Genomic DNA, 21,157 nt, shown 5'->3' on the forward strand with positions numbered 1-21,157 from the left:
GAAAAAAAATAGAAAAAAAATTCCGGGAGATTAAAAAATTGATGACGTGGGGAAAGACAAAATCTCCATATGGTATTTTGAAACAAAGTTTGGGAGAACATATAAGAAGAATTGACACTTATGTAGAAAGAAAGCATAACTCAAGCCACGTCAGTAACTAGTTAATTTCTTGGCTTCTATTTCCTTCTCTTCTCCTAGTTCTCGAACTTTCATTCTCATCCCTCCTTCTATTATAAATCTCCTTGATTTTTTACCTTATTCTTCACGAACAAAAACAAATTCCTTAAAATTCCCAAAATTGACACGATCCGAATGATGCAAATGAAGAACACCCATTTGTACAGAAGCCGTTGGGGGCATGGTTGAGCCTGGCTACCACAAAGCACCCTCTAAGGTGGTTTCTATCCCTGTTCACTTCGTGGGTTTAAAGTGCACTGGAACCGAATTTGCCACAAAGATCCAGAGGGTGTTGAGAGATTTTCTGGTGAGGAACACCTTGAGGAAGATCGCTGCCATGAGGGTGGAGTTGGAGCGTGTAACATCCCATTTTTCGTAAACTAATTTTAAAAAAATTGTTATTTGTAAATAAATAGAGTTTTAAAAAAATGATGAGGTTTTTATAATTAAATAAATAAGAAGAAATAACTTTATTAATTAAAATAATGGTTTGAGAGAAAATAAATAATGTATTTTATTTATTCATTTTATAGGGAATAAAATAAAGTTTATTTTTATAAAATGATAAAAATAAATAAATAGAGTAAATGATAGGTTATGAGTACCATAACTATAAATAGAGACATGTGAGGTCAGTTTTCAGTTTCTATGCCTCATTTTTCCGTCAAGTTCGTTTTCTCTTTTTCCCTCCCAAAATCCTCTCTTTTTCCTGCAGACCACCAAACCTATCTCAGAAAAATGATGATCCTGGACTCGTTCACTGTTGGATCTGAAATTTAAGCACCATGTTTGCAACTCAATTTCGAGCATTCTCATCGTTGGGAATTGCGAAAAGATGTCGGGGCTGAGAGAAAAACCTTTTTTATCGCAACTTTTTATTTTCCCGTAGAAACCCAAAACTGTCTCCGTAAAACTACGATCCTGGATTCGTTAACCGTTGGGTTGTCATAAAATTTTAATATGTGGTTCGAGATTCAATTCCACACACCTTCACCATTGGGATTTGCAAAATAATATCCATGGAGAGAGGAAATAGAATCACACGAAGACATTACAAAATGGATGCTTCAATCCCTTCTCCTTTTGTCTAACACGTTTGGGAATCCTATCAGAGTAATCAGAGGAAAATCTTGAGGAATCTCTGAAAATTGCTAGAGATGCTGTTATCGCTTCCGGAACACATGTGAGTCCGCTTAGAGGTAAGGGATGAGTTTATTGCAATTGGGGATAAAATGAACATGTGTAGGGATTCTTAGGGGATTAATTTGGGATTTATTTTGGGATGTTTATTGAATTATAATTTTTCCTTTATGATTATAAATATAATATTGATATCCTGATGCAAATTGGTTGATAAAATAGAGTGCACTTAGTGTTTTCATTTTTTTTATATACCTATGATTTTGATATAACTATCTGAAAATATTTGAGGGGTTTTACTCCTTATGTTGTGATAAACCTTTTGTATAAATTGTTATATTGAGATTATGAAATGGTGATTCAAATTATGAGTATGTGTCAAATTGAACCTTTGATGAATGGTAAAATAAATGTGTATTGAGATGTGTGTATTGAGTTGTGAGCTATGAACTGTGCAATCACACAATTGTAAGTCCCTTTAAGAGCGACGAGTTAATACTAAGTCCCTTTAAGGGCGACGAGTTAATGCTAAGTCCCTTTAAGGACGAAAAGTTAATGCTAAGACCCTTAAAGGGCGACAAATTTAAACTATTTTGAAAACAATTGAGGAGTTGTGTGTTTTGTACAATTCATAGATAGAGTCTGTGTGCTAAAATGTTTTCTGGGTTGAACCTGAATCAGGAGAGAGATGCCCTAACGGACTCTTCGAAGTGTAGGCCTTGGGGGTAAATACACCCAGTTTGAGTGCTCCTTTAAGTCTATGTTGATCCCATATGGTAGGAGCATTCTCGCAAAACAACGTGACCCTGACTGGTCTCTCTATGATTTTACCTAGTGAGAGTGACCTGACATGCTAGTGTGTGGTTTGTCTTGTCATGTACTCCTAGGCGCCCTACGAGGTTTTTTACTAACATGGTACCACATTGCATATAGGATTGAGTCTTAGTGTATATGTTGCATAACACTTGTGTATTGATCGATATTGATTGACTTGGTGATATTGTGTTTGATCCTTGAGTACGTGAATGTTGCGAAAATGAATGAGATGTGTTGTGTTGTGATGTGATATTGAGCGACAAAATGATGAAATGACGTGAGCTATATTTAAGTAAGTTTTATTTTGTTTATATGATATCTATACCTACATGTTATCTTGTTTCTCTCCATTAGTTAGGAATGTGATAACTCACTCCTTGTGTGTTGTTTGTGTTTAGATCTTGTGATGATCTTGAACTTTGTGTTCGGGGGAGCAGATGACTAGGTGAATTGCTTTAAGGAACCTTGTGCTGAAGGACGTTGGGACACAATGCTCTGATAGGATGTGACATTGGGACATAAGTCTTTATATTAATTGCATGATGTTAGTCTATTTCATTTTACCTCACTGATTTAAAAAAACATTTTGTAAATTTTGATGGCCTTGTCTTGAACCAAATATATTTTTAATAAGTTATATTTGGTAATAGTAAAGTGAATGTGAATCTTTTACCCACGTGGATTTGTTTACCAATACATTTACATATTTTATTTATTTATGTATATGTCGGGGTAGAGGTGTCACAGAGCGGATTGAGAGCGAGGTTCGGGTGAAAGTGATGAAATTGAAGAGGGAACAAAGGGAGAGGATGAGGCTCTACGAGACCATCATGAACTTGCTTCTCAAGTTGGATTTTGTTAAGGTGTTGTTACACTACTCTGGCCTCAGAGAGTGCAGAAAGTCTCTCATCAACAAAGCTATTGCCCTTCAAGAATTTCTTGATCAAGTGACTATTCTCCATTTTGAAGAGAAGGAGGGTGAGTGTGTGGGAGAAGAGAATTGTTTGGTGGAGGAAGAGAAAAGTAGTGGAGTGGAAACTTTCAAGAGTGGGGAGGGTGAATGTGTTGGAGAAGATAATTGTTTGGTTAAGGAAGAGGAAGATGATGGAATAGAAACTTTGAGGAATGGGGAGGTAGAAAAGGAGAAGGGTAGGTGCATGGAAGAAGAAAGTATTGGGTTGGGAACAAGATTGGTAGAGGAAGAGGAGGGTGAAAATAGATGTGAGGAGCAAGAGGAAGAAGATGAGGAAATTGAAGCTTTGAATAATGAAGACGTGGAAGAGGAGGATAGTGAGGGAGGAAGGGGTTTTGTTGGGGAGAAATATTTGGTGAAAGAGAAGGATGGAGAAGGAAAGAAGAGGGAGTTGTTGTTGGAGAAGATGGTGGAGGATAACCAGAAGATGATGGAGATGATGGTGCAACTCTTTCAGAGGAATGAGATGCAGACTACACTTCTTGCATCTCTCAAACAAAGGGTGGAGCCGCTTGAGAGAGCCTTGGCTTGTGACAAGTTGAGGAGGAAAAAAAAGAGAAAGGATGATGCCAAAAATAAACAAAATCATCCTAAAAATGGCTTTATCTAACAGTCTAACTTGTGCCACCACTCAAAAGGATTCCTCCATCTTTGTGTGATTTTGGCTTCTACCACTCCAACTTGATTCACTTGTCCTGTCCAGATCTAGGTGCTCCAGTGCTCCTGAATATGACGCTGAGGTAGAGCAATAGATTTAAGGTACTTTGAGTTTTAATCAAGAGTTGTATTAATATTGATTGTAGTAAAGTTGTACACAGTCTCCAACAATTAAATTATGAGTAAATTGGTTTAGTGAAGTTTTGTCAAATTTCTCATTATATTCATTTTTCTACCTCTACAATCTACACTAACATTTCTTAAATTATTTGAAAAAGATTACACAAACATTCCCTGTATAAATTCCATGAATATCGTGTACTTTTATAAAGGAGGCTTTGTAAATGATATAAAAGGACTGTGTGCAATCTCGAAAAATCATAGGTGTCTGTAAGTTAGTCTTAATTATCAGCAACAAATGATTTATTTCCGCACAAAAGAACCAAATTAACCTCCATTTCAAGAGAAGACAACAATATTTACTAGGTGAATTATGACTCTACTCCACATTCTTACTCTTTTTTTTTTTTCTTTTCAGTGAGATTTTTTTAGAAAGAAAAAAGTTGTAAACATGCTATGTCACCGTGTTACCAAAAACAAGAAGAGCTCAGTAAGACAACTAAAAAGCATCTTCAGTGCTGCCACAATTGTAATTTATATTCAAGTATTCAACATCTAATTTCCCCTACAATAGCTAAAAACTTTTTATACAACTCAAACAGCATCCCCACTCTCAACTCTTGACCGGAGTCAATTGGTTTTGGAACATTTGTGTAGCTGTCCTCCCCATGATTCACTCTAAATCTGCTAAAGGCAAAGAGATCTCTTTGGCAATAAGATGCATTGCTTCTTTGGCTCCTTTGTAACCACATTCAGCAACAACAAATGGAAAATCGCTGTAGCAGCACGGTTGGAAAAGAAGGGGGCAAAAAGTTGATTTGGTTGTTTATGGATAAGATTCTCTTACCCCTTTCCCTATTCTACTGTTTCCTCACAAAGTTGAGTTCTATCTTAGCTGAACACATGTATGATTGGAAGTTACCTGCCCCACATCACACGGTTAGCACCAAAGTGAGAGACAACTTGGGATAAGAGAGGAGACAAATCCAGATAAGGAAACTGTGCTCTTGACACTCTGAAAAGGGCACTAAATTTCAAATGTACCTGTCCAAAAAAATCAAAATTTAGTACCACATGCTGGAGGTTTCAATAATTAAGGAAACAAAGACTAACAGTTATTTTCATAAAGGACTTCAGAAAGTTAAACGGATTTAGATAATTATATCAATATCTCAAATTTAATATGTTGTGAATTTACATCTTTTTTCATTTTACTAGTTTTATTAACAAGATAATACTTCAGTTGATGTCTGGTATTAGCAAAAAAAGAATAAGCATCTACAGGAGTTACAAATTTGTGAATTTTATGTCTGCTGTCTGATTTAAAAAAAGGATCAGCGGTATAGCAAAAATGTAATTAATGAAACTTTTATGCATGCTTTGCTTCCTTGAAGTTTTGTTCATGAGGAAAGAATCAAACTCTTGTGGGAATCTAGACAGATTTAAAAGTTGAGAAAAGACAAGACCGTCTTCATCATTTCTGCAACACAATATTCATACAAAGGAACATATCTGGGCCTCTGAGATGATTTTTATACAGAAGATATGGCTTACATTGGTGGTTTGCAAAAGCCCAAGTGATCAAGCAATACAACTGTTGATGGGAATTCTGTGCACAATTGCTCAATTTCAGAAATATGCAGATCAAGCCCCTGAAATTATTCAACTCATTCATTCTTAATTTTGTCAACTTGATATAAAAATGTGTCCCAACAACTGCATAGAAGGGTAGTAATACCATAAGCCACAAGTAGGAATGTCATGGCAACTAAAATTGTCTTACTGGGAGGGGAAGAAGCTTTCAAGATAGTTCTTCTATATATGCAATAAAAGGAAAGGAAGTAAAAACACCTTCATACACATGAAGCCCACTGGCACATTGAGTTCTCCAGCCCTTTGGAAAATTTCCTTCCCAACTTTATTTGTCATCTGCAAGAATAAAACAGAAATAAACAGCCCTAGTAACAAAAATTTTCTGAAATCCAGTATTATTCAAATCTTGTGTTTCTTGCCAAACATATTTATAGCCTTTATTTTGGATATCCTGTTTAATCATCCATAGACCCTGTCAATAATATAATTGTGATTTACTTCAAAAGGTCCGCTGAAAACCTAAGGGTCTTCCCTTGCTTGATATCCTTCCATCTGCCCTTAATCACAAGAAATTAAAATAACAAGTTCCATTCTCTCAGCCCAACAATTAAGTCAGTCCTATAAACTTTCCTCCTAGTATATAATACTGGCTGGTGGATACAATTACCAGTTCACCACTGAATATTCAATGCACATTTGGGGAAGGAAGGCTTCCTTATTGATTACTACCTTCTCCACTAATCACTGATATAGAAAAATAAGGGGGAAAAAAGAATGACTCAATTTTGTATCTTCACCCTAAATCATGAACAGACAAGACAAATGTGTGGGAAAGAAAGGGGTTGCCTACCTTTTCCCTGGGCGGCCACAAATATGGGTTGAATCGAACAGCACGATAACCATCCTAACACAGATAAAAAGAAAATTTCAATTGCTTTCTAATAAAATAATCTATCTTGATAAAAAAGAATAATCCATTAAACCTTCAAAACAAGATCTTCAAACTGCTTAAGCCCACTTCCATCATCTGCTGGATTAGTAAGACAACAACCAACAAATTTGGTCGGGTATTTCTTCAAAATGCTGTCCAATAAACGAATTGACATGAGTAATAAACCATATAATAACACTATAAAAATTAAAAGAACCCATTCATGGAAGATGTGATGACTATAGTGAACTCCAATTAAGTCCAAGTGAAAGTTTTTCCTCTAATATATGGCCATCCAACTCACAGTGCAACAAATATTATGATAACAACTAACAAATCAAATAAAGCTAATAACAACAACAATAATCTTATCTCACTAGTATGGTTGGTTACATGGACCAGGCAATTCATTATAAGATCCCTTTCAATAATTTCCTCCAATTTTCTGCAATCAGATAAAGCATAGCTAAGCACATATCACATTCTCACATATGGTTGTTATTCACCTGCATCTGAAAAATCCAAGATTACAAAAGGAATATATATATATATATATATATATATATATATATATATATATATATATATATATATATATATATATATATATATTTACTAAAGAGGAAGACTCCTTAAAATGCACACACATGTGCAAACACACAAGCACAAATAAACAAAGAGGACTCCTTTCTTCAAGTAATTAAGCAAATAGAATAAAAATGATGGCTAGTATGAAGCCATTATTCTGGATATATAGGATCAGTATGTGGAGATCCAATGAGAAAAAATTCCAATTGTCAAGACTTTGGGATTAGACTTTCCTAAGTTTCCTTTGCTATCAGGTATTGTATTTCCTATTAAAACTGCTTTTCATAAAATTATGACAAATAAAACTATTCCTCCATGCCAAACAAAATGCAGTCTTTTTCCCATTTCAAGTAAACCAGAACACTGCTTGAATCAAAATGTGGTCATCACAGCCCAGAAAGTTCATGTTAACCTTATCTTTGATGGATCATTAAGGCACAAGCATGTCTTGTTAAGTTCTCCACATTAGTAAATAAAAACTTTGATACATGCAACAGACATTTCTTTACATTTGCAAAAAAAAAATTAAGTGTGCCAATCTCCTATATACTTCGACAAAATTATATGAGCCTCTAACCTCTTTTAGTACAGAAACAGTGAACAGAATTCCAAAAATGAATGAATAGACACACTTGACAGATCCAGCTTTTAAATCATTGCATCCTGTGTTTATGTAATTTCACACGGTCCACAGTTTATATAGTTTAATTTTCCAAGGATTTTGGAGATCTTTTCTTCCTTTTTGCTATTACAAAAGGGAAGTTCTCTATTTTTACATAAAGGTCCTTTTTGTAACAGAATGTCCAATCCTATCAAGCATTGCGATTATTGTGTTGTTAAACCGCAAAACCTCTCCCTATCCTTCTCTCTGTACCCTATCCTCTTCCTTCTGTAGCAATTCCAGCTTTGTAAAACACTTGAAATGCTGAGATCATATTGCCAGTAGATATTCCATTCATACAAACTATCATTTCAGTATTGTTTGACATAAAAGTGCTGAATAACTGAGCTCTTACATCAAATGTGTAGAAAAATTGTTGAACATACGTTGTGACATAACACTATGATCAAATTTATGATTAATTGGCTGCACACTGAGTGCACCATCTACTCCTGCCTCCTCCATACACTGGGAAAAGTGAGCATCAGCATCAATGATACATACACAAAACAAAAATCTAATCACAATCAGTTTCCATGCAATTAGCCTCAGGCCATTAGGATTTGTAAGAGACAGCAGATAGGGAAACTGCACCAAACTCTAAATGAATTATTCAAGATTTGCAGGAAATACAAGAATAAGGCATCTACATACTGTTTACACAAAATATTCAAAAAGTATATACACTATTGCTAAGTTACTGACCAAGGGCATAATCATAGGTAGAGAGATAATAAACTAAATGCATACCTAGAGCAAAAACTCGGCATTTCCTGGAAGTAGGTTCTTGTCCAGGAGAATAAGGGAATCTACCAGCCTTCATTTCCCCCCCAAAAAAAAATGTTAATATTTACTATATAAACAACCTAACGAAAACAAAAGTGCAAAATCATTATTTTGCACACAAGTCTCTGCATAGGATTATGCAAAATAGTTTTTAACTTGATGAATTAAAAGTAAAGTTAATGATTAATAAATATGTATGAACTTTTTTAATAACTATAAACTAAAGTATTGTTATTTATATATAAAATAAACACAAACAGTGGTAATGATATTAAAGTTAATAATACACAAATAAAAAAAGGTGAAGAAGTGGAGTATGTTTTCTGTTACCTCTCGAGGTGAAGCCTACACGTGGAGATGGGAATCAATTAGTACTTTGAAGGTTGCACTGAAGGCCATGTTTCTAACTGTGGCAGCAACACTTCTGATTCTGAACCTAAACCTGGGTTTCCCCGAATAGCTCGGACCAACATCAGAAACAACAGTACTCAGCCTCAGCGCCATTTCATGCATGTCAAGGATAAGTTACTTGGCATGGAATTTCTTCATTTTTATTGCTTATAATTATGTGGAAGTAAATTATCTTTTCTTACTTTATAGAAAAATTATCTTTTTACTTTATTATTATTTTTTTATTTATTGAAAATATTTAAATGTAAAAAAATGATTTTTTTTTTAATTTTTAGAAAAATGATAAATAAAATTTCTAATATTTTAAAACAGTGGGAATATATTTATTAGTTCATGATTGATGTATCAAACTTTTGTTTTTTCATCTACAATGCGCAACTTCTAAGATTTTGCCTCGTCTCATGAGGGGAGAATCATGTGTATTTTGATGCATGATCTTTTGTTATATCAAAAGAAAATGTTAGTAATATATTATTTAATACAATTTTTTAAATATTTATTTTATTATTAGTTAAATATTTCTTTTGTTATAAAACTAAGTAATTTTGTTTCTCATTTAATAAGTCTTTTAATTTGCTCAACAATTTTGTTATTTTGAATAAATTATAAATAAAAAATGTATAAAAAGAAAATATAGTAGAAATGGTCTCATTTAATGATATTATTTTTCTTAATTTAAAAGTAGAATCCATCGGAACAAGCAGTAATTTCGATAAATTTCAATAGGCAGAAGAGCGTAAGGAAAAGTCTCATTAGCATTCCTAGTAAATGTTATGCCCTTGGACGTTCAGAACTTTTGTAAATTGCAGCTATATTGAGAAGCCAAATTTACATTGATATTTGTACTTTTTTTTCCCATTTGCGATGGGTTTGTGTCAAAATCAAACAAGCTGTAAATGTTACAAAAGTAACAAAAATGTGCATAAATATCTAGAGTGATGTATATGCAAAGGATTTTTGAGCTTAGAAATGCTTGATGGGCATCGTTCATAACTCAACCTATATATAATCTGTCTCTGGATTACATGTCAGAGCTATAAGGTAAAATGAGTGATTGTAGTTGAACCTGCACAGTTTTCCACACGCGTTTGCCAAAAAAGAAAAGTGTAGTCTTCCTTCCCTCTTGAACCAGCGTGTGGTGCCTATAAGAATTAAGAAAAGGTTTGTGCTTGAGACTAGAAGAATGTAACAAAGGCATATTAATATACAATTCACCAAGAAGCATGCCAAGATCAAACTCTACAGTCTCACATCTAATTACAGTCTCAGGAGAATGTAACAAAGGCATATTAATATACAATTCACTTAGAAACATGCCTATATCAAACTCTAGGATCTGACATCTAATTACAACTTACACCAAATCTAGAAAGATCTACCATAAAGCATTGCAATGGGATTCAAAGCAGACTAACTAGGCTAAACTAAGATCTACTGTTTACAAATTAGAGCATTACATATAGCTCCTAATTATGGAAATACTCTAGGTTCAAGAATAAGACTTCATCAGGCCCAAGTTGTAGAGAAATTTCTCAGAGCTTGACCGAAAGAGATTAGACAAAGAGAATTTTCCACTCTCTTGGGGTGGAGGTTTTGAGCAGACATCATCTTTTACATGCAGTATAGTCAAGCCAATCTCTTTTCGAACTGCTTCAATTGTTTCACTATTAACTGGATTTCCAGATACATCAGTCACATAGAAAACATTCATGGCTTGGGTGCCCCTGGTTGTAACTTCAGCACGGTTGACTGAAAGACCATTTTCTCTAAAGATGCGAGTTACATCAGACAGAAGGCCAACCCTGTCTTCCCCACATAGTTCTAGCTTTATGCCCTACAATATCAAATGCAAAATAATAGTATCACTTATAAATATTTTTTAAGAATGGTGAATTAGCATCCAAATCATGTGAGGTAGTAATACCTCAGAAGTTCGTCTCCTAATAGCAGCCTCCAAACAATGAATCACTCTTTGCCTTTCTGCTTCAGAACTGATAGGACTTCCATCCACATGCCTTATATAATATTCCTGTAAAAGAATGCAAAAACATATATATATATATATATATATATATGTATGTATGTATATTAGTGAAGTTTAATGGTATAGTTAGTACCTTGGGTGATGAATTTCAATAGCAACCACATAGAAAGGAGTTGTACAAATAGGGTTTTGATTTTCCTCAAGTAATATGACTTGACGTGTAATGTAACCAAGTATGATGTACAAGTACTAATTGAATGTCAATTCCAAGAACATCAACAACAAACCTGATATGCCTCTGGTCCTTCAGCAATGACAGTTCCATGGTACACAACATACTGCATATCTGTGAGTGTACACACGGTATCAAACAGTAACTTTGGTCTGTCTGGACACCTCAAGTTCACAACAGTGTATCCCTTATCTATGCAATCATCAACAGTTACAAGGAGCTTATTCCTGTCACTTGTTGACCCAGAATCCCCATCATCTACGTCATAATCGCGGTCAGCGTACATCAATTGATGCAGCCTCCTATCCTTGTGAGTAGAACCAACAGAAACAGCAGTGTTGGCGCTCTTCTTATCTATGTCTCCTTTCAGCACATACAGTAGAAGCTGCTTAATCTTGGCAAGGCGATCCGGATCGTCGATGGACAATCCCGTCGCCTCATCTGTGATGTAAACAACAGATGCCATTCTTGAATTGTGGGTCCAGACTTCTGCTGCTACCACATTGCATTTGAGGTCTGCAAGAACAGCAAACACTTCCGAGAGCAATCCTGGCCTGTCTCTTCCAGTTAATTCAATGGTTGTATGTTCTGCTTCAGCTTGAACCCCAACAGACCTTCTCAAGGATCGAAAACTAGAGGCTCTTGGACCCAGTGACTGAAACAAGAAAAAAGAATTATCAGCATGAATTGAGTAATTCAGATGGATCCATAGACAGTAATGACAAGCAAGAGTAAAATTGCTGATTCAAGTTTCAAAATGAAAACAAACTAGTCCTTCTTGTTTTGTCTGGTTCTTTTTCAAACTAATTGTTAATTTGATTTGTTGAAAAGAAAGATCATTAAACAGAGTCATGCTTTATTTCCTTTCTTGGAGTTATATGCAGACCAAACAATCACCAACCAACTACTCCTCTTCCCTTTGTTTTCCATCTCCTATTCCATTCAAAGATAACGACCAATAGTTGAATAGCAGATATTCAAGGTCATGAATTCACACAACTCTAAGCTGAAAATTGAAAAATTGAGCAGCATAAAGGCATAAAGAAACCATGATAACTCATAATTGAATGTTGTTATTAGGGGGATAAAAAGAAAAATATCAAATAAACATCATCCTAATTTCAATGCCAAATTATACAGGAAATGAACAAGCATAAAAATTGTCAAAGTAAAAATGGTCTGAGATTGGTTTTGCAGATCTACTACCTGTTGAATGCGGTCAGCTACATCATCTTGCATAAACTTTTTCCCATTTGGATCCGTGACATGAAAAACTGGCCAGTGAGCAAAAACCACATGAAACAAGATTACACAAGAACAGAAAACACAATTCACAAAAGCCATGGTAGAAGGAAAATTGACAAGTGTGAAGGGGAACCGTACCATCCATGAACCATTCTCCATCAGAGGAAATATAAGCTCTTCTAACACTGAGATTCATATCAGTAAGAACCTGAACCACCTCCAACAAGCTCCCACGCTTGTTCGCGCTATCAACCTGCAACAACACACAAGGAAAATTGGTCACACAAAAGAGAAAAGGACCCTTTAGCAATGCAGAAAAGACAAGGCCAATGAAAGGTGAATTTGGAACCTTTATCACAGTGTCTGTTCTGCTTGAAATGTTATCCACAGCAACTCTGCAAAAAAACATAACATGAAGCAAACTATTCAGCAGAATAAAAAAACACAACATTAGAAAGAAGGAAGAAGAAAAATGGTTGGAAAGTTGAGAGCTTGACCTGGGGGGGTTCATTCGAATGACAAGCTTCTCAAATTCATCATGGAGAGGGAGAGGAGAGTACCAACAATCCATTGGGGGGGGGGGGGGGGGGGGGGGGGGGGTGGTGTGGTGTGGTGGGAAACAGAACAGAACAGAGTAATGGAGAGTTTATGGTGTGTTTGGATAAAGGAGAGTGAGTGTGTGTTGTGTTATGTGTATGATTTGATTTGTGTGTTGGACTTTCGTTGTACTACCTTCGGAATTGGGATGTGTGTTGTGTTGGGGCTTTGGAATGTGGTCGGGTGATGGATTGGTGGGATGGCTCCTAAGATGGACCAAGAGTTCCCCAACGACACACCACAACACACCCCATCGATTTTACACTCATCAATAAAAAGGGCTTCTTTTTGTTTTTGTTTTTTCATGGGGTTAAATAATGTATTTATTATCTCAATTGATGATCAATAAATTTCTAATTACTTGCCAAAGATGTCTGTCCAAAAAATAACTTTGGCTTTCCTATGGTAACTATAACAACTCTACCTTAGCAGGGAATATCAAATGTTATTTGGGTCGAAATTTTATATATAAAAAGGTATAATTATGTTTTTAGTTTTTGAAATTTAGAATAAATTTAAAAAATATTTATGTCTTTACAATTTAAAAAATCCCATTTATATTAACAAAAATGGTGAAGAAATGACGATGTAACGTTATCACTTTAGGGATTAAAAATATTTTTTTTATTTAGTGAACTAAATATAGATTTATCTGAATTTCAGAAATTAAAAATATAATTAAGCCAAAAAAGTATTACTCATTTAAAAACAATATTTCATCAAATTAATTTTTTTCAAGTTAATTCATACACGTAATTAGACATTTAAAACATTTATGCCATTAGTTTAAAATTTTGCATTTTATATTTGATTAAATTGAGAAAGGGTGTGACTTTTGTGACTTTTATATATATATATATATATAATTCGTCTAAAGTGATAAATTTATTAGTCTTGTACATCAATCTCTTTTCAATTATTTCACAACAACTAGGAAAATCAATTAATAATATTAAAAAAATACAAGGAATTAATGCCCTGCATTTATCACTTTTTGATCAAAAAAATTATTAAGTAATTAAGGAAAATTTTATAAACAAAATAATACAGTAAACAATTTGGCGGAGGTCTAATAAAAAAGACTGAAGTCAAATTCCTAAAAAGTCTTTGTAAAAAGGACCAACGACGGTATTTTTTATTTTTTAAAAAGGAGTAATTACAGTTGTCGATTAAAAAATTAATAATTAAAAACTTTATGAAAAATAATAATTCAAATTTTAGCAGTTTTATAATTTATGCATATGAATTTAATTAGAATATATTAATAGTATTAAAAAAAGATATACTGTACGTAATCTAATAATTACTTTAAAAAATATTTCTAAACTGATTTTTTATTAATTGACTGCATAATTTTTTTAGAAAAGTGCATAAAAACTAAACATACACATATATCCGTATATTTTACCACGATTTCAATAAGTCATTTTATAATTAACGGTTATAAATGTTATATTTCATCTTAAAATCAATTGGTCAATAGATATATGTTGTTCAACAGATATATAAGCTGCACTTTAAAGACTATGCTCCAAAAATTGAGATAGTCAATGTAAGAGTTGAATATTTCTCAATAATAAAATTATCATTTTATTATAATGCTGTGGTGTTAAAGAGACTAGAGTGTTTTAGGTTTTAATTTGTTGAGAAACATGAAAAATAAAAATAGCGTTATGCGCGCGGTTGGTGGTGACTAGTGGCGACTGGTGAAACGTAAGAACCGCTTAGGAAATGAGCTGGCATGTGTTAGTGTTGAATGAATAAACCGCTTAAGAATGAGTTGGCATCCATCGTGACTTAACAACGTACTACTACTATTTACTATGTTTATGTTGTGTCGAATTATAAATCCATCAAAGCTCTTTTTCTTCTTAAGTCAAACCTTCTTTTAGGAGTCTTATTCATTCATGATTGAGATTGGTTCAGGATTAGTTTGCTTCCCTCCTACTTCATTTCTCCCTAATTAAAATCTCACGTGAAAATCATATCATAAATTAATTAATTAATTGATATGAAATTATTTACATTTAATTAGATATGTATCTACATTAAATATTTTAAAAAAGAATTTTATTTTTTATAATTATTTTATTATAAATTATTATTTATGACTAATTTAAGTTTATTAACTTCTTTTAAAAATATTTTAAAAATAATATCTGATTGAATGATAATATAAATTTATTTTATATCATTAAACTCACATTATCATAAGTAACAAAAGTTTTCTTTCAATTTACATATTTATAAATTAATTCAGGCATTTGGCGGTGATAGATATCCATGTATATCCATATATTTAATAATTTAAAATTTTTTTTCTACTAAATTTACAAAAGAGTATATGCATATCCACAAAGATGGCAATTCTTTAGAAGTGATCTTCTCAAGTATTTCTGAAAATGATATTATTGGAAATACCATAATGAGAAATGATATCTTTATAGAAATTGATAAACGTGTTTAGTTAGCATTTATTGATATTTTTAAGAGTATAAGAAACTAATTTGATAAAACGAAGTAGACGTCAGTTAATTAAGGAATGAAAAAGTAAGATATTCATCTATCATCATGAGAATTAATTAATAAACTGCAAGGAAAGATGGGTATTTAATCTTCTTAAAAAATAATAATTTTAAAATTATATTCTTTGAAAAAAATTATTTGCCTACCCAAAAAAAATCTAAAAATATATTATTTAAAAACCTATACTTTGTTTTATAACTAGCTTATTAATATGGATGAATTATTAACAAAAAATTCTTAATAATATTTTGAAAGTAGCATATTTAGATTTATAAAAATAGTTTATAGTCTTTTCATATTTTTTTTCATAAATCTTAATAAATAAATTTATCAAAAAATATTTATTATAATTTATTTTAGTAAGTTTTACGGTAAAATTTATGAATGGTTTTTTATTTGTTAGAAAATGGTTAATTAAATATTGTTGAGCTAATGGAAACAGCTTAAACTGTGAAAAACAGTGTTGTCGACCGAAAGAGAAAATTAATAGTATATAACGTATCCAAGAGTTTAATAATTAATTAATAGTATATAACGTATCCAAGTAATACGGAACACACGGAATCTTTTATGACAATGACTATCTTATAATGTTAAGTGCTCTTTCTAATAGAGTTGTTTAAGTTGTTTCTCAAGTTAAATAATTTGAGCTGTAAAAAAAATTAAATAATTTGAAAATTTTATTAGAGCAAACGGATTTTTGTATAGTTTTTAGACAAGCAACTATTATATGTTGTTTAAAAAGATACGAGTTAAAATAAGAATTATTGTGTGAATATAGAGATAAAATGAGACCCACTTAAAATAAATTAAGAACATAAATTAAGTTATGCTACCATTAAAGTAAAAATTATGAACCCAAATTTAGTTTTTTCATTGAAACTAGCTAGTAACCTATAATGAAATAATATATTCTAGTATAATAATCGTAATAGTATTATGAGAAAAGGGTGAAAAGCATCTCTATCATAGAATAAAAAAAAGGCATTAGATCATAATTAATTCCCAAGCAATGAGAGGAGTTAAAGTTCAACATAAGACCACATGTCGATTGAAGAATTAATGAGCCGACAACATATTCTCCGTAAGAATCAATTAATATTGGCATGAATGTATTGTATATGCATGTGTTAAACTATAAAGCCATTAAAACTTGTAAATAAATTGAAGGTGGACCTAGGGTCAGTTTCTTTTCCCGACCTTGTCTCATCTCCAACACAAGTAGTTATTTTCAATGTCGTAAGAAAATCAGTCATCAATGTCTATGCCATTAATAATTAAAAGTAAAATGTTACTATATATATATATATATATAAACTAAGTATAATCTTATGATCACTTGGTAAAATGTCAAATATTGTTAATAAAAAATTAAGGCGACAAATATTTTTTAGTTTTTTAGTTTTCTTAGTTTAATTGCACTCTAGCTGAGTAAAATATATATATATATATATATATATATATATATATATATATATATATATATATATATATATATGTGTGCACTTTATATCTACGTAAAATACAAATATGACTACATATTGTGATGAAGCAATTGTAGAAGGTTTTGCTAGCTAGCTGCACAAACACACTCGCAGTGTTTTAACTAGTTTTAACCTTTGATCATCTGTTTTGTGTTTTCTGAGATACATGGTTTATGGTTATGCAATAAGGAGAACTTGAAAGCAAAAGTGTCGTGTAGTTGGAACTCATTGTGGACCATATCATGCCTCTTTTGAGTGGTACCATGGTAGATGCATATGCTAAATATTAAAGTCTGCATTATAAGAGTGTCAACAAAACGAAATGAGGGTGGACACTGCTTCTCCTACACTTGTCCCATCTCTATCGCATAGATTCATTTCCTATCCACAGGACAAGTACATGATATATATTTAAGATTGTTTAATAAATATAAATAAAATTTTAAAAATTATGAAAATAAATATAAATGGATGTAACTTTGTTTAATAATTTAAAATACTTGAAAAATTAACAACTAAAGTTCAACTATATTCTCCAATTAACGATGAATTTATAGTAAAGAAATTTATTGACAAATTGTATCAAGTAGCTAGAGGCATATATTAAGAAGCTCATTGTAAAATAATAAAATATAAGTCCTATAAGAATGGAAAATCATAATGTATGTAAAAGGTTAAAAAAATGAAGTTAAATATAGGTCATGAATATGTGTGGGATGAGATGTGTATAATGATTTTTACCACATTCATGTTTACTAAACTGGGTACAAGCTAGTCCTCTATATTTTACTTAGAGTAATCTCTGAAGATCTTTGTGGACACATATTTTGTCATTCTTATATATGGTGATATTTTTGTTGGGACATGCGAGAAACAGTGAGCACAATTTTGTAAGTATATAAGTTTGGTTTTATATAACATCACTCGTAAAGCATTGCTGTTAGGGTAAGAACCCACAGCTAGCTTTGAGGGCAACGACCTCCAGAATGAAAAGAAGGAAGGGAAACACAAATGTAAGGAAAGGGAATTCTTATTTTCTGATGCCTACTTGATTATTTACATAGCCTTATATAGAAATTTCTATAACAGATTTTGTACAATTCTATCCTAGGAATATTCTAGTAACGAAATTCATTTTGCAAAATTGCCCATGAGGGAGCAAAATGCCACAAGCAGGATTTGGTGCAGATCTTCCTATTTTCCCTCTTCTGAAACTGCCCTCAAACGTAGTCTTCAAGGTATGTGGGCTTTACTACCTTTCTTTGGTCCCTTATCCTCTCTGCACCATTGATGTAGTTGCTTCCTGTATTTTTGTCATTCTAAGCTTGTTCATAACAACCCCTTTGTTTGCTATGCTATCACGCTTCCCTATCACTCTCTGCCCCATCAAAAACACCTTGTCCTCAAGGTGTTGGGTTTTCAGACTAAGGCCTCCTAAAACAATACTGGGTCCCAAGGTTTATGTCGATGAAGTGTACTAGGTGTTTCAATGGGTAGTGATTCAAGAGGAGCTTCAGGAAATCCAGCAATATGGAAGTGCAAAACACCCTTGTTGTTCAAACAAAAGTGGCGGAACTGGTGTTGGGGAAGAAGATCCGAAGTGATGGCGTTCTCGCCCGGCAATTCCACGAAGTGTCCGTGATGGAAGAACATCACGTGTAATGGGGTTTGGGCCAGTTCTGGGTCGGGTGTGGGGTTTGGGTTCAAATCAGGTGTGGGGTTTGGGTCCGGGTCAGGTGTGAGTTTTGGGTCAGGTCCTTCGGATATGGGTGTGGCTAGTTTCGGGTCAAGTTGCACTGTATTAGAATCCAAATGGGTCTGCGGGTTCTTCATCTTCTGCGATTAAGAGATGAACCCTAGAGGCACAACGATGGCCTCTATGGAACTTCTCATCGCATGTGAAGCACAGCTCGTGCTCATGGCGCGAGGCTAACTCCTTCGAGGTGAGACGCCTAACAGTCAAAGCTTGTGGCGGTCGCAATGGAGAAGGCAGCAAAGGGGGCAAGGGCACAATGAGAGCACCAATTGTTAGGGTAAGAACCCAGAGCTGGCTTCGAGGGCAGTGACATCTAAAATGAAGAGAAGGAAGGGAAACACAAAGGTAAGGAAAGGGAATTCTTATTTTCTGATGCCTGCTTGATTATTTACATAGCCTTATATAGAAATTCCTATAACAGATTTTGTACAATTCTATCCTAGGAATATTCTAGTAACGAAATTCGTTTTGCAAAATTTCCCATGAGGGAGCAAAATGCCACAAGCATGATTTGGTGCAGATCTTCCTATTTTTCCTTTTTCGAAATTGCCCTCAAACGTAGTCTTCAAGGTATGTAGGCTTTACTACCTTCCTTTGGTCCTTTCTCCTCTCTGCATCATTGATGTTGGTGCTTCCTGTATTTTTGTCATTCTAAGCTTGTTCGTAACAACCCCTTTGTCAGCTATGCTATCACGCTTCCCTATCACTCCTTGTCCCATCAAAAACACCTTGTCCTCAAGGTGTTGGGTTTTCAGACTAAGGCCTCCAAAAACAATATCGGGGTCCCAAGGTTTATGCCGACGAAGTGTACTAGGTGTGTCAATGGGTAGTGAGGCAGGAGGAGCTTTAGGAAATCAAACAATATGGAAGCGCGAAACACCCTTGTTATTCCGATAGAGGTGGCGAAACTAGTGTTGGAGAAGAAGACCCCAAGTGGTAGCGTTCTCGCCAGGCAATTCCACGAAGCGTCCGTGATGAAAGAACATCACACGTAATGGGGTTTGGGCCGGTTCTGGGTCGGGTGTGGTGTTTGGGTTCGGATCGGGTGTGGGTTTTGGGTCAGGTTCTTTGGATACGGGTGTGGCTAGCTTTGGGTCAAGTTGCTTTGTATTAGAACCCAATGGGTTTGCGGGTTCTTCATCTTCTGCGATTAAGAGATGAACCCTAGAGGCACAATGATGGCCTCTATGGAACTTCTCATCGCATGTGAAGCACAGCCCGTGCTCATGGCGCGAGGCTAACTCCACCGGGGTGAGCCGCCTGTCGGTCGGAGCCTGTGGTGGTCGCGGCGGAGAAGGCAGCAAAGGAGGCAAGGGCACAACGAGAGCACCAATTGTTAGGGTAAGAACCCAGAGCTGGCTTTAAGGGTAGCGACCTCCAGAATGAAGAGAAGGAAGGGAAACACAAAGGTAAGGAAAGAGAATTCTTATTTTCTGATGCCTGCTTGATTATTTACATAGCCATACGAGGGGGAACCAAAGGGGTTGGCGGTGGAGCTACCAGCGATGGGGTTCGCGGCCGCGGTGGAGGCAGGTGAAAGTCCGATAGCTTCTGCTCCTGGATCTTCGCAAGGCCGGCGACCTGGTCCACAGTCATAGGCTGATGGGGCTGGACTGCGCGGCGAATCTTCGGCGTCAAACCCGAGATGAAGCAAGGCAACAAGAAGGGGACCGGCAAGCCGATAATTCTATTAGCCAAGTCTTCGAACTCTTTCAGGTATGTTAGCACTGAACCCGTTTGAGTGAGTTTGAACAGGGCATCGGCAGGGTCCTCATACGGTGATGGGGCAAACCAGATTTGTGCAAGAACAGAGGTGGAGTGGTACGGGACTGGTGTGGGGTTGGGCGTGGTGGAGGAATGCACAAGAGCAAGGCGATTGAGATGCTTGTCCATATTGAGGGTCATAGAGTGCATGGTATTGTCAAGACGAGCAAGGGCCTCGTCGAGGTTGCGGAAGGCCATGAGGATCAATGAGAGCACCAATTATTAGGGTAAGAACCCAAAGCTGGCTTTAAGGGTAGCGACCTCCAGAATGAAGAGAAGGAAGGGAAACACAAAGGTAAGGAAAGTGAATTCTTATTTTCTGATGCCTGCTTGATTATTTACATAGCCTTATATAGAAATTTCTATAACAGATTTTGTACAATTCTATCCTAGGAATATTCTAGTAACGGAATTCGTTTTTCAAAATTGCCCATGAGGGAGAAAAATGCCACAAGCAAGATTTGGTGCAGATCTTCCTATTTTCCCTCTTCCGAAACTGCCCTCAAACGTAGTCTTCAAGGTATGTGGGCTTTACTACCTTCCTTTGGTCCCTTCTCCTCTCTGCACCATTGATGTTGGTGCTTCGTGTATTTCTGTCATTCTAAGCTTGTTCGTAACAACCCCTTTGTGTGTTATGCAATCACGCTTCCCTATCAATTGCCAACTAAAAACTAATTAGGAGAACAATAAGTGTCCTGATATAAAAATCGACAACC

At 34.7% G+C, this 21,157-nt stretch overlaps 3 protein-coding genes across 7 annotated transcripts; 1 reads left to right on the forward strand and 2 right to left on the reverse strand.

Moving 5' to 3' along the window:
- Positions 1-358: 358 nt before the first annotated feature.
- Positions 359-3,858, forward strand: LOC102660216 (neurofilament medium polypeptide). The gene is made up of 3 exons (XM_006575763.2): positions 359-552; positions 2,870-3,643; positions 3,810-3,858. Exons 1-3 carry the CDS (start codon positions 359-361, stop codon positions 3,856-3,858), a joined length of 1,017 nt encoding a protein of 338 aa, XP_006575826.2.
- A 516-nt stretch (positions 3,859-4,374) lies between these two features.
- LOC100798466 (uncharacterized) lies at positions 4,375-8,971 on the reverse strand. Of its 5 annotated transcripts, none has more exons than XM_041011839.1 (7): positions 8,773-8,964; positions 8,407-8,473; positions 6,460-6,559; positions 6,327-6,380; positions 5,735-5,812; positions 5,438-5,535; positions 4,375-4,927 (listed from the first exon to the last, which is right to left on the reverse strand). In XM_041011839.1, exons 2-7 carry the CDS (start codon positions 8,424-8,426, stop codon positions 4,918-4,920), a joined length of 360 nt encoding a protein of 119 aa, XP_040867773.1. In that variant the 5' UTR covers positions 8,427-8,473; positions 8,773-8,964; the 3' UTR covers positions 4,375-4,917. The 5 variants fall into 5 exon arrangements, with proteins under 5 accessions (XP_040867773.1, XP_040867771.1, XP_040867767.1 ...); XM_041011833.1 differs by lacking the exon at positions 4,375-4,927 and adding an exon at positions 4,974-5,363 and having other exon boundaries at positions 8,773-8,971; XM_041011835.1 differs by lacking the exons at positions 4,375-4,927; positions 8,773-8,964 and adding an exon at positions 4,974-5,363 and having other exon boundaries at positions 8,407-8,623.
- A 1,068-nt stretch (positions 8,972-10,039) lies between these two features.
- Positions 10,040-13,135, reverse strand: LOC100798999 (ACT domain-containing protein ACR4). Its single transcript, XM_041011842.1, has 7 exons — positions 12,812-13,135; positions 12,664-12,709; positions 12,453-12,567; positions 12,276-12,343; positions 11,125-11,724; positions 10,778-10,882; positions 10,040-10,687 (listed from the first exon to the last, which is right to left on the reverse strand). The coding sequence occupies exons 1-7, from the start codon at positions 12,883-12,885 to the stop codon at positions 10,343-10,345; spliced, it is 1,353 nt and encodes a 450-aa protein (XP_040867776.1). The 5' UTR covers positions 12,886-13,135; the 3' UTR covers positions 10,040-10,342.
- Between the last annotated feature and the right edge of the window lie 8,022 nt (positions 13,136-21,157).

Source organism: Glycine max, chromosome 2 (genome assembly GCF_000004515.6).
Source record: "Glycine max cultivar Williams 82 chromosome 2, Glycine_max_v4.0, whole genome shotgun sequence".
In the NCBI taxonomy this organism is placed as follows: domain Eukaryota; kingdom Viridiplantae; phylum Streptophyta; class Magnoliopsida; order Fabales; family Fabaceae; genus Glycine; species Glycine max.

What these genes read in the sequence shown, in the direction of transcription:
- LOC102660216 (XM_006575763.2), top strand. Translation starts at nt 359, where the DNA reads ATGGTTGAGCCTGGCTACCACAAAGCACCCTCTAAGGTGGTTTCTATC. An exon ending in CGTGTAACATCCCATTTTTC is followed by an intron (nt 553 to 2,869) that starts GTAAACTAATTT and finishes ATGTCGGGGTAG; the next exon opens with AGGTGTCACAGAGCGGATTG. An exon ending in AGAGCCTTGGCTTGTGACAA is followed by an intron (nt 3,644 to 3,809) that starts GTTGAGGAGGAA and finishes TGTCCTGTCCAG; the next exon opens with ATCTAGGTGCTCCAGTGCTC.
- LOC100798466 (XM_041011832.1), bottom strand. Translation starts at nt 6,582, where the DNA reads ATGTCAATTCGTTTATTGGACAGCATTTTGAAGAAATACCCGACCAAA. An exon ending in TGGGCTTCATGTGTATGAAG is followed by an intron (nt 5,536 to 5,734) that starts GTGTTTTTACTT and finishes GAATAATTTCAG; the next exon opens with GGGCTTGATCTGCATATTTC. An exon ending in GGCTTTTGCAAACCACCAAT is followed by an intron (nt 5,364 to 5,437) that starts GTAAGCCATATC and finishes ATTGTGTTGCAG; the next exon opens with AAATGATGAAGACGGTCTTG.
- LOC100798999 (XM_041011842.1), bottom strand. Translation starts at nt 12,885, where the DNA reads ATGGATTGTTGGTACTCTCCTCTCCCTCTCCATGATGAATTTGAGAAG. An exon ending in GAACAGACACTGTGATAAAG is followed by an intron (nt 12,568 to 12,663) that starts GTTCCAAATTCA and finishes GTGTTGTTGCAG; the next exon opens with GTTGATAGCGCGAACAAGCG. An exon ending in AAGGACCAGAGGCATATCAG is followed by an intron (nt 10,883 to 11,124) that starts GTTTGTTGTTGA and finishes ATTCTTTTACAG; the next exon opens with GAATATTATATAAGGCATGT.